The sequence below is a fragment of the Crassostrea angulata genome, unplaced genomic scaffold (genome assembly GCF_025612915.1).
Source record: "Crassostrea angulata isolate pt1a10 unplaced genomic scaffold, ASM2561291v2 HiC_scaffold_3, whole genome shotgun sequence".
Lineage (NCBI taxonomy): Eukaryota > Metazoa > Mollusca > Bivalvia > Ostreida > Ostreidae > Magallana > Magallana angulata.
The window spans coordinates 59,728-73,321 of NW_026441568.1; the positions used below are offsets into that span (position 1 = coordinate 59,728).

General features: G+C 33.1%; 1 protein-coding gene across 1 annotated transcript; it reads left to right on the plus strand.

Moving 5' to 3' along the window:
• The first annotated feature begins 4,506 nt into the window (after positions 1–4,506).
• Positions 4,507–5,061, plus strand: LOC128168547 (uncharacterized). The gene has a single exon (XM_052834743.1). It carries the CDS (start codon positions 4,507–4,509, stop codon positions 5,059–5,061), a length of 555 nt encoding a protein of 184 aa, XP_052690703.1.
• Positions 5,062–13,594: the final 8,533 nt, after the last annotated feature.

Below are 13,594 nucleotides of genomic sequence, written 5' to 3' on the forward strand. Positions count from 1 at the left end.
TAAAATACAAAAACGCGATGCATGTATCGTGTTTGGTAATTTTTTACTACTTTATGGACTCAAACCAAAGTTCATTGTGTTTGTTCTATAGAAAATTATCTAAGAAAAAAGATTTGGTAAAATAAATCATATGTTGACGGATTACTTTTCACACTATATGCTCTAAACACCCTGAAGAAATTTTTTGTAAAACTCATATGTTGTTACAGTTTTCTGCTTAAATCTGTCAACAATGTTAGAAATCATTTAAACATGAATTAATTGACGATTAATTAAATTCGATAAAGCTTTTGTCCCAAATTTAAACCGGTTTTAGTAAAAGAACAAGAAAATATTCGGGGGGGGGGGGGGCATCAAAACAATGAAAATATAATCAAACCAGAGATCCTGGTTAATAAGAAATTTCGTATTTACTTAAACAAAATCGAGTTTCTTAGCATTAACCATTTGTATCTCTTACACGATACATACTTACCGATCTAACTGCTTCTTATTGTCATTGTTTACAACAGCGATGTAAAACAAAATCAATACCGGATATCTAAAACGCTATGTGAGAGTCGAACCGTATTTTGACGTATGCGATACGATAAGGAAAAAAACAAACTATTTTTTTTTCCTGAATAATATTAAATAAATGTATAATAAATATAATAATGTATACCCTTTTCCATATCACTGATACAGGGTATGATAAGGAAAGGGTATGATTGTTCCCTATGTATACTGTATGTAGTTATAAATCGTACTTGTACCGTTTTATTGCCCAGAAAATTTAACCCTAAATCAATTGGTAAACTTATATCAAGGCAAACCTAATTAACAGTGTTTCCCCCCTTAATTGAGATCTATATGGGATTTGGAAGTGCCGGTGGGGCCAAAATTCAGAAAGACAAAAACGCGATATTAGGGCCCCCAGTGCATTATAGTGGATAGAGTTATCTGACCGTGCTTGTTCAAATATGCTTGTTGTAAATAGTTTAAATCTGTGGTCAAATGGTTAAAAGAGCTCTACATATCTTTTAATTTTATAAAACAAAACAACCAAACAATGTTTGTATTATCTAAATAGCCAGATTTTTTTAGTATAACAAAACCACTAATGTGTGGTACATTGTTTTTTAATAAATGCCACTTTATTGGTCGCCTTACATTTCTGTGAGAGAAGATGCAGTGTGTAGAAATTTTGAGGATGAGTACTGAAAGCTGAAATTGTGTTGGTCAAACATTAATCTTAATGATTATTGAATGCAGAAATGTTGCATGGAAATTTAATAAATCTAATTAAATCTAATACACTAACACACTGTGGTGTATATTCTGTAAGATTTGCTTAACATTAAAAATGATATTAATTTAGTATCTAGGGACAATACTGTGTTATGACAAGAGACATGCGCGGTCAAGTGTCAAATTGTTTGACCAAGTTAAATTAAGTTGCATAGCCGGATAGAAAAGCCTAATAGTTAGAATATAAGTTTCCTGGTCAGTTTACAAGGGCATTTGGGACTGAAAAAACCGCTTGGCAGGTGGAATTTCTTATATATTGAATTTAAGCTTCTTTTGTTTTTAAGAGGCACTTTTCAAGTCCCATTATTTTTCTTTTGGCGCGTTTCCTATAAAACTCGGGTTACTGCAATATTTCTTGTAGAGGAAGGGGCAGTCATTACATGTACCTCTAGTGTTTGTAATAATCGCCATCCTGACAGCCTGAAATGCAGAATTTTTTGCAAGGGCGAAAAATTTTTGTACGAGCGCTCGACAGGACGTGGTTTATTTTAAAGCAAAGTGTATAACATGATATCGAGATCGGGGTTTTAAGAATTTTTAACTGATTCTTGTCACACTTCTTTCTCCTTTATGGTCATTGAACAACAATCAAGACAAGCGTTTAATTCACGTAGACTATGCTAGACGCATGAGCATGGCAAGGTAGAGTCCCTAGACGTGCTACGGCATAAAATAGGGCTATCAAGCCCTAAAAACAAAAGTGGGTAATGACAGAACAACCAAAATACAACAAATTTTATGACAACATGAAATTAAAACAACAGATTTTTGCAAATGAAAAAAATAAACAAATGTCGACCGTTTTCTCAGAGCTGATTGAATTTTCGCAGGGCTGACAACTTATACTACATGTAGGTATCCGCCCTGAGTGTCTACCTCGTTTTGTGACGAGTTTAAAACACTGTGTACAATATTTAAGATTTGTCTGTATGAGCTATGCAAAAAAGTGACCGCTTTAGCCTGTTGGTCTCTTAATTAAATTGCTATATATTTTTTTCTTAATTACATGTACTAGTTGGGATAGTGAAGCATCAATAGCATGTGGTATTAACGAACAGTGTTCAAAATCAAAAGTCTAAAGGAAAAGCATAAAACGGAGGCAAAGCAAACACTGACCTCTAAATAAATGAGAGGTAGAATCAGGTACTATAAAGGAGTAAACATCCTCTGCTGACCGGTCCCACCCGCCGTGTCCTCTTTGTCGTATCGGGAAAAACTGAAACGTCCGTAGACGATTAGGTTATTGATTAAAGTCTAACAATTAGTAGGAAAAACGTCAGTAAGCATGCGACCCAGTGAAAGATTGCATTTTCAGACAAGGTCGTTGATTCGACCATAGAACTTACGAAAAGATGATTTCACTCGAAACTGTTGATAGTCCTGTTTTGTCAGTTGTTCGCCTCGCCTTAGAAACTGTTCGTACGTTGAATACGCCCTTGCATATCAAATTAACTGAGAGATAAAAACTTCAATCTTATGCAGGGGAAGAAGGCATATTGCTACATAATTGAAGTCATCACGTTTATGAAAAAGTTTTGTTTTAGGTTACAGTCAATTTTCCTCGCCAGTAAAATATTAAAATATGAAACAAATGATTTTAAGTTCACTTGGATATATCGAGTCGACGTAAGTCTGGAAATAACAATTGTTAATTGATACTACGTCGTCGTTATACCTGAGTTTTGAGTTGAAGGTCATAGCAAGTCAGTATTTTTTTCCTTCAAATTTTGAATAAATTCTGCTTCATATGAATACAAACTAAGTCTGCTAACAATGGGGCGCAATTGGTACCCTTGAAAATTTCTACATATTGTTAGAAGACCTGATTTCCAAAAAAATACATAGATGTTGTCTATTAGAAACTCAATCATCTTTTTAATATCCACTTCAGAGTTCTAAATAGTTTTTCAAATGACCTATGACACGGCTAGTAAATAAACGTGATCCAGTTTTATTGAAAATGCAGCTATCAATCATGTCAAAGAGCCTGGACTTCAATTTATTGTGAGGATAGTTTTATAATTAAAGTGTAAGTGTTGATGCTATTGAGTTTTCAATTTTCTAAAAGTTCTTTGGAATTCTTAAATATCCACATCTGATTTTCACCGCTTCTTGAACATACTGTTGGAGAGTAGTCTTGAATTTTCTCCTTTACTGCTGTTAATATTTTGGTAAGAAGTAAACAAAGAGGCTTCGTGGAACATTTACTGGAACCCGCTTTGTATCTTTGTTTGTAAAGAGTTTTATGAATAGGTACCCAACATAGGTAAGGTAATTCAAATTCATTTTGGTTGTTAAGAATAGTGAAAATATTCAAAACTGACATGATTAAGAAGAATGTCCATTTTAGGAAGAGAGCTATGAGGATAAGTTTGATTGCCATTGAAGGAATTTAATCATAGTTTTTCTATTGGAAAATTGTTATAATAAGCATAACAAACAAAGACAAGGCCATCAATATAAATATCATTGTTTCCCCTAACCCGACCCTAAATTTTGATGTTGGGTAGGTAGGTAGATAAATATTTTTTTTTCTGCCAGGGCATAAATGAAAATACATTATAAATTAAGTCAGAGGTCATCGAGCCGGTAAGTCGTTGTTGTTTTGGGCTCCGGTGAAAACTTAAAAAAAAAAAGTCTTAAACAGCTATAAGAGAACTGTAACTCTGCATATGCATAAGTCTTGTGAAGGAGGACCCAACTCTGTTGAAACTATTGAATTTATTTAGGTTGTAAGAACTACCTATGTTATCAAAAACTTTTTACACAAGTACATATATCTATTTGTGTGTGTGTGTCCGTGAGATCAACTCACCCACATCTTGTTTGTGCCGTATTGAATAGTGTAGTAGTCAGCGATCCGTGGTCTCGAAACCTGTGTCCCAAAACTTATGTAGACTTATGTAGACTGATGTCAATTTGTACAAATGCAATTTATTACAATCTGGCATTAAAGTGAATTACTATAACTGAACAATGTCTGAAATGAACACTTCAAAACTTCTTGAGGAAAGTCACTCAATCATATATGGTCAGCCAACAGTAAATATTCAGGATGATGTGACTTTGGAATCTATACATACCCTCATACTCCAAATGAACACAAAACCAAAACTTACGAGCATTGAATTAAAAAACGATAATCTAGAAAATCGTTTGAACACGATTGAGGGAGAAATTTTGTCTTTAAGAGAAATTCGGGGCTCTATTGACGCAATGGAATCCCGCGCAAAGAAGCTAGATAATGATGTAAAAAGTGTGAAATCCGATTTCAAAAACCTAGAAACCAATGTGAGCTCCTTAGGAGAAGTGTTCGATTCAGTTAAGGAAACAGCAGAAGCAAATAGAACCGTAATAAACAAGAATAGGAAAAGCTTAGAACAGTACAGACAAGAACAACAACTTTCCGAAAATATTATAGCTGATAAAATGAAAAGAATGGAAAACTCTAATGAAAAGCTACAAAACTCAGTGACGGATCTCAAGGCGCGGTCCATGAGGGATAACCTCGTGTTCTCAGGAATCCCGGAACAAAGAGGGGAAGACACCGAGGCCCTGCTACAGGATTTCCTCCAGAAAAAATACAAGCTCGAGTACGAAATCTCTTTTGAACGTGTTCACAGAATGGGCAGATGGAACGAATTTAATGAACACCCACGAAATATTGTGGCCAAATTTACATATTACATGGATAGGGAGTTCATCCGAACACATGCGGCACAGAAGCTGAAAGGATCAAATGTCTGGTTGAATGAACAATATCCCCCGTAAATTGAGGAGAGGAGAAAAAAGTTCTACCCTGTCATGCGTCAGGCCAAGAAAGAGAAAAAACGCGCAAAGCTCGTCCGCGATGTCCTGTACATTGAGGGAGAGATTTACACTCCACCTATGGAATCCGCCCGTCAAATTGCATATACGCGACAGATTGGACCAAGTCATGCGAGTCAACAGACACCCCGAAGTGACCGACAGTCAAACAAAAGACAACGCCAAGGATCAACTCCTTCTGGTAGATAGGGACCCACGGGAGAACGGACTGCGACGAGTGATCTTAAGTTTCTTTCCTTAAATGTATGTGGTGTAAAAAATAAGTTAAATTATCAAGAATTTACAGACTTTATTGCGAATTATAATGTACTAGGTCTCACTGAAACCAAAACCGACGACTGTGATGATATTCAAATACCAGGATATGTAACATTCATGAAAAACAGACGTAAACTTACAAATACCCGCTCTGGTGGAATCATCTTGGCGGTCAGGGATAACATTGTTAAGTATATAAAAATAATTAATACAGACTGTAAATATGTGTTTTGGTTTAAATGAGACAAAATGTTACTAAACTCCACTGACGACTTATTATGCGGCGTTGTTTACTTACCGCATGAAGGTAGTAGATATGCATCACCCGACTGTTTTATAGAAATAGAACAAGAGTTAATTAATATTACAAATGAATCTAAATGTTTTTGTCTTATGGGTGACTTAAATGCCAGGGTTGGACATTTGATTGATTTCTTTATTTCTGACGATTTTTTAGCGCATCTAAATGGATGTACAGATATTTTTCAACCCGATATTGTTGAACGAGCATTGGTCTTTGAAAGCTATAATATACCGCTTAAGAGAATTGTTCAAGACACCACTGTGAATAATTATTGATATAAGTTAATTGAATTTTGTAAAAATAATGAAATCTACATTGTTAATAGCCGATTTGGCAGTGATAAAAATATAGGCGGGACAACTTGTAAAAACAGTAGTACTGTGGACTACGTTCTAGCAACTACGAATGTATTTAGAATTTTACAGAACTTTGATGTCATTGATTTTTGCAATTTTTATTCAGATGTACACAATCCTATATCGTTTTCTTTTTCATGTTGTAATAAGGAACCAACCCACAGTTGTATAGGTGAAAATCACTCAAGTGTGAAATTATGGTGTCCAGGTAAAGCGGACGACTTTTGTAACAATATCGATACATCAGCTGTAATATCTATTGATAACAAATTACACGAATTGTCAATGCTTGGCGAGAACATTAGCCAAGGCCATATTACCAATATTACCATGGAATTATGTGATGTTTTTTCTAGAGCAGCTAGAATAACATTTGGTTTAAAATATAATAAAAACTTTTCGTCGGATAATACAAATACAATGAACAAGAAACCATGGTCCAATGGAGAATGTAGAGCAGCAAGGAAGAACTTTCATTTGGCTAAACGTATTCATAAAAAATGTCAGTCATCTGAAAACAAAGATAACCTTAACAAAATGAGTAAAAAATACAAGCACACAATAGATAAATGCATCAAAGGTTATAAAACGGATTTAACTAGAAAACTTAAGAACTTGCGCTCTACAAACTCCAAGGAATATGGGAAAATCTTGAATACATCAAAATCATCGAATAAGTGTGCTGTTGATATTAATAATATGTTTGATTACTTAAGAGGTATTAATGATTGTGAAAATGACGATGAACCCAATATAGAATAGAATATAGAATACAGTGATTTTTTATCAAAAATAATAAAGCCGTTGGGTATGATGAGGTGTTTAATGAACACATTTCGGCAACAGTTTCTTTATTTCTTTATTTCTACCTTTATATAACAAGTTGTTTAATATTATTTTTGACAATGGTTTTATTCCAGATGAATGGCTTGTAGGTATTGTGAAACCCATATATAAAAACAAAGGCGACCCAACACATCCTGAGAACTATAGGCCGATAACATTATTACGTTGCTTAGGAAAACTTTTTATGCATCAGAGATTGACGTTATCAGCGAAAGCCAGGCAGGTTTTAGAAAAAATTATTCAACTCTAGGCCATATAATAACACTACAATTTTTATCCCATACTCTTATGTCAATGAAGAAAAAACTTTTTTGTGCTTTTGTTGATTTTAAACAGGCATTCGACACTGTCTGGAGAAATGGTCTTTTGAGCAAGTTAATCAAAAATGGAATAAATGGGAAATGTTTTAATTATATTAAAAACATGTACATGGAAGTTAGGTAAAAAATGAGTATGAATGGCTTATCTTCCGAATTTTTCAGCTGTAATGTTGGAGTACGCCAAGGTGAAAATTTGTCGCCATTTTTATTTTCGTTATATATTAATGACTTAGAAAAGTTCTTGATTGATAAAAACATAATTGGGTTACATAGTGTTATCAAACCTATGGAGGATGAACTGTTTATTTATTTTAAACTATGTATTCTTTTTTATGCTGATGACACTGTAATTCTTGCTGAAACGCCTGATGATTTACAAAATGCTCTGAACGAGTTTCATTTATACTGTGAGCAATGGAAGTTAACGGTTAATATAAATAAGACAAACATATTGGTATTTTCTAAAGGTCCAATGTTAAAAAGGGAATTTTACTTAAGAAATGAAATAATTAAAAATGTGAAAGAGTTTAAATACCTTGGAATTGTTTTTTCACGTTCAGGGTCTTTTAGAAACGCAAAAACACATCTATGTGAACATGCACAGAAGGCTATGTATGGGGTCATCAGGAAAATAAGGCAATTTAATTTACCTGTCGATTTTCAGTTAGACCTTTTTGATAAAGTAGTAACGCCGGTATTATTATACGGATGTGAAGTATGGGGCTTTGAAAACATAGAAATTATAGAACGTATTCATTTGAAAGTTTTGAAACATATACTGAATTTAAAAAGCTGTACCCCATCATACATGGTTTATTGAGAAACCGGAAGGTTTCCGTTATCTGTTAATATATATACTAGAATGGTTTCATACTGGGCAAAATTGTTCACTGGGCCAGAAAATAAAATTGTTCATTTACTTTACAAATACTAGTACTTATTGAGTCAATGTAATAATGACTTTTCTAAAAACCCATGGATTGATTGTATACATTCTATTTTTGATAAGTGTGGTTTTTCAAACATTTGGAATGAACAATGTACTGTAAATGTTAATTGGATTACAAATGCTGTCAAGCAAAGGCTTAAAGACAAGTTTGTGCAGAAATGGTCGGCTGATATTGCAAATTCTTCAAAAGGGCATACCTATAAAATTTTCAAATTTACTTTTAGATATGAAAAATATTTGAGTATTCTACTATCAAAACTTCGAAAAATACTTGTTAAATTCCGTACGTCGAATCACCGACTTCCTGTAGAAACTGGTAGATGGTTAGGCATTCCTCTAAATGAAAGATGTTGCACATTATGTAATAACAATCAAATAGCTGATGAAATGCACTTTATATTAGAATGTAATGCTCTTCCATGTATTAGACAAAAATACTTGGAACCTAGATTTTGTGAAAGACCAAACACTTTTAAATTTTGTGAATTATTGTCTACTTTAAAACTTAAAAAACATAAAAAACTTTATTTATAAATGAAATTTTTGAATCAATCTGTCCTCCTTGAACATTTGTACTATTTTCTCATATTTTTTATCTCTAATTTGTACTGTACATGCACCTCTGACTCTATACCTACACTTGTAAATATATATATATATATATATATATATATATATATATATATATATATATATATATATATATATATATATATATATATATATATATATATATAATTATATAGCCTCTGAAGATTTTAAAATGAAAGCGCTTAAGCTATATTGAACGTTTTTCGTGTTTTCTTATTTAATGTTTATCTATATATATATATATATATATATATATATATATATATATATATATATATATATATATATATATATATATATATATATATATATGTACCTCATGTACCGTCATGTTGACGGTTTGAGTGAAATAAATTGAATTGAATTGAATTGAATTGGTCTAGCTAATTATAGCTTGACTGTTTTTGAAATGCAATAACAGCCGGGTAATTATGTAGTTATAGGTGGGGGAAGTCCCCGCCTCCCGGGTCTTAGAGACAACCCTGCGTGTAAAAAGCAATGAAGCCAAACAGAACACCAAAGCATTCGATGAAACATATACTTGTGTTCCGCTGTAATACATTTTATACGTCTGATGTTTTAAAAGATACAATTTTACATCACTTATATCGTGCCAGATAAAATTATCATAACGGAAGTTCTATAGAAATTGGTTAAAGTACATGCGTCATGTAGATAGAGTATGTTTATTTATGTTCATGGAGAAATGTGTTATTAAGTCCAGTGATGAGCTGTCGACGCTTGGTCAGAAATATAAATGAAATGCTACTACTGACCACGGTGCGTCAGATCATTAGTATGCATTTGATCGCATTTACTGCGTATAAAATGAGAGTGCGGGAAACACAGCTCTCCAGTGGTAATCTTTCTGACTACTCTTTTTATACAGGTAAGATAAATTATAACGCTTGCGCGCATTCTCAAAAGTAAAGTTCATAGATTCAGAGGGTTCAAATGATTTTTTATTTTCAGAGTCGCAAGTGGGACGCATGGGAGCTTGTGTTTGATGAACGTTTATCGCTAGGAGGCCCTGTGTAGATAGTTTTCAAGTGAGAGACCTTCGAGTCCGGGACTGCAGACAGGAAATTTTGTTTATGTGTTTTGTGTGCTATGGAGGCCCAGTGGTGACTATTTCAGGGTGGCTTTTGCAATTATTTGAACCCCAACTTTCAATTGTGTTTATTGATTAAATGATATATCAGATTACCTAGTGATAAAAGTTGATTGATCAATTACAGATAACATTCCAGTTTACTTTTCCTGTGAAATTACATATAACAGTATTGGTAATTTTGATTTGTTGGTTTATTCCTTTATATACTGTTAAAGCTTTATTTAGCCAGCGTTTAAAGCACTTATTTGTTTCATATAGATACTGACAATTGAATGGGTTAAAATTAAATTCACTGTTGTTTCGTTGTCAGTGTTAATTGATTTACAATTTAGTTATATTTTCTTTCTAAGTGAGAGTAAGGGGTTTGTGTTTGTGAGTGTGAGTATCTTCATATTCTATTATCTTAATTTGTTTTGTTGATAAATAAATTCATTTTGTTTTGTTTATTTTACTATTTGTCGTTTTCGCTATCACCACCACAAAATCCAAAAAGAACTTCATTACACAAACATTGTCAACGGATTTTCCTTTTTCCTGATTATGACAAAGAGAAAACGGCGGGTGTGACAGGTCAGCAGACAATACCCAGTCCTCCATGGCACCCGATCCTACCTCTATTTTTAAGAGGTCCTTGTTTGCTTTGCTCCTGTTTTGTATTTTTCTTTTGGACTTTTAATTTTGATTACTGTTTGTTATCATCACATGTCACTGAAATACTCAGCCACTCTTTTTTTTTAACAAAGTACTGAAGTACTGACGGGAGTTGATTTTATCGATTATTATTTATCTTAAAATCAACGATATGTTATTTTGCCTAGCAAGTAGTTTATAATCTGTATTTGAATTACACACATTTTTATAATATGGATTCTCGAACTTTTCGGACAAGAATTTCGAGAAAACCTCTTAAAAATCATGTTGTGTAATATTTAAAAATAGAATTGATTTCATCAAACTATGTATCGGTATTCGAAATATTTCTCGAATGTATGGTTCCAACCAATAATGAACTCTAGTCTCGTTCAACCAGATGCTCGGCTGTCTTCGTTAATCTCTGACATGTAAGAGATACCAGGTCACGTGATAGCTTGATGATGCGACCTCTATATATAGACTGACTCTCTGTACGGAGACAGCCGATGGTTGAACGAGAGAATATTGAACTCTGGCGTGGGAATACATACGACTGCAAAAAACTTCTAAATTGTTCGTACTATTTAAAATCTGAATATTTCTTAGGTATTTATAAATAAGTTGTCTTTAAAAAAAATGCTTCAGCGAACATTAATTACATCGAATTTATCGATTATTTTCAAGAACTATCTCTTGTCAGCGGTGATGATTTGTGCTTAGGCGAAAACACTGTTTCAGTTTCGGTTTGCCAGAGTAACTGCATAGGAGAGTTAATTAAAATCAACTCCCAAAATCTGAATCAAATTTATTCTTTACATATTTAGTGAAGCATTCAATAAATATATTACATGCAAGACGTATTGGAAACGCGTAAAATGATACTAATTCATTTTATGACGTTATGGATCTGCAAAAAAAAAAAATGGATCAATACACCTGGTTGTGAATTTTAAATTCTATTAAATAAGTGTTATAGTTTGTTATTCATAATCGGAATTTGTACTAATAATGTATTTTACTTTCTTAGTGGGGACTTAAGATCAAAAATCCGTTTTATAGGATAAAAAACAACTTCATGACAGTATGTTTTTAAAAGCACGCCTAACTTATTGCAAAGACTTGTCAGTGAATCCTCGAACTAATCGCTGTGTAAACAATCGTATAGGCAAGTTTACATTAAAAATAAATATCACCTCCCTAAACGAATTAGCACGAAAAAAAAGAAACATAATTTGTTGTTACTTAACGAGTGGATAAAAAATAAAATTTTAGTTGTTTTCAGTATAACCTGTTAATGTAAATCTTCAATGAAAAGTGAATGTATAAAACAATAGTTACCTACACGCAAGATCATTTCATAGTGCTCGCTCTCCTGACATTTTCCTTTACGGTTTCAATTTCTCGTACATGTATTACAAAGGAAATGATCGCCTGAACCCAGTGGACCAGTTAGTTGTTCATTATACATGTACTTACACTACTGTATCTGATAAACAAAGTAAGTGCATTATTTTACTCCAAAAAAGGCGTGAAACTGTCTTCAGATAGGGAAGTTGAACTTATTGAAATACAAAGGGCTGCAACTCGAATAGAACTCTAAGTCATGGATATTATTCAAGAGTTCTGCAAAGCAAGTGCATGTAACATACAATACTAGAAAGCGAATGACACAAGTAAACAGTTACTAGAAAAACTGTAACGCATGCAGACTTAATAGTGAATGAGTAAGTTCTTTAATGGCAAGCAACTCCAGCATTCACCGGAAAGCGGTTAATCATACTATAATTAAAACACAAGTTAAATACAGTAAAACAGGGTTATAACGAACACGCTTATAAGATTTGACGCTTACCACTAAGCGATTTTAATTCTCCGAGACTTTATTATGTGTTGTAAACTTGACGGATATAACGAATTGTGTTTATAACAACGCAAAGTTGCCCGTCCATAGGACTTCGTTATAAGCGTGTTTTACTTTAATTGTATGTTAAATCAAGAGGCACAGGGGCCACAATACTCACCTGAGCAACAATAGCCACAAGAATAAATATTGACGCAAGCGTCAAAAGGGCCGCAAAAATATAATTGTTGTATAAATCACCATTAGTTGATTACATAAAAACACACCACGAAGAAGAAAAAACGAGTTGGTTGTACTATCAATCTTTTTGGTAAATTTTAATATATTTTTCAGCAACACGTTTTGAAGTTTTACACTTTACTATTATCATTAAGAATTGAGTTCGACCATTGCCATAGTATGAAGTGATGGAGAACACATTGATTTGCACATTATTCTTATACAAAGTTCAACTCAGCATTATCATCTTGGAGATTATGTATTTCAAACTGATTTAACGTAGAATAAAGATATGTAAATATATCATTTATACAAGATTTCATGTCATTCAGGTCTCTGTATGTCAGGTCTTTAGAATGTCCTGCATACCGATCCCGATACAATGGAAAACTCCGAAATTTTCCGAATAGATTATAGGCTCAGTAAAATCGCACCTAACACGACAGTATATGACCCACTTTACATTTATGAGTAAAAACAAAAAATATGTAATATTTTTAAAAGGCATAAAACATATTTCTACATGCAAATTTACTTTGTATTCATAAAAATAAGCATAATATTAATTCTACATAAAAAACTATCCCGCAGAAACGCAGTTACAATATCTAAATGTATATCAAATAACGGACCCCCCTCTGGCGGCCCTTAATAATTATGATCAAATCAGCATTACACTATCGAAATCAAAATACTTTGCAATCATCTTTCAAAGTCAAGAGTTTCTGACCCTAGAAACAGTTCGGGTTAACGATTGCACCATCTGGAGACATTGCACATATTTATAAAATATTTTGCTTAAACGGTGTTTTACTTCGATTGATAAATGTTACAACAGTAATGGATATCCAGTTTGAATGCCTTTTTAGTCATTAATCTGAACATAGAAGGTAGAGGACATATAATGGAAGAATCGGCATCAAAAGGAGACAATTGTGGTGTTTAAATCAGTAAAGAATTGCATCATATATTTTTTTAAGTGTCACGTTATGGGTTTTGTTATAGGTTTGCGCGCCGCTTGTTTA

Coding starts and splice junctions, on each gene's coding strand:
- LOC128168547 (XM_052834743.1), top strand. CDS start 4,507: ATGGAATCCCGCGCAAAGAAGCTAGATAATGATGTAAAAAGTGTGAAA.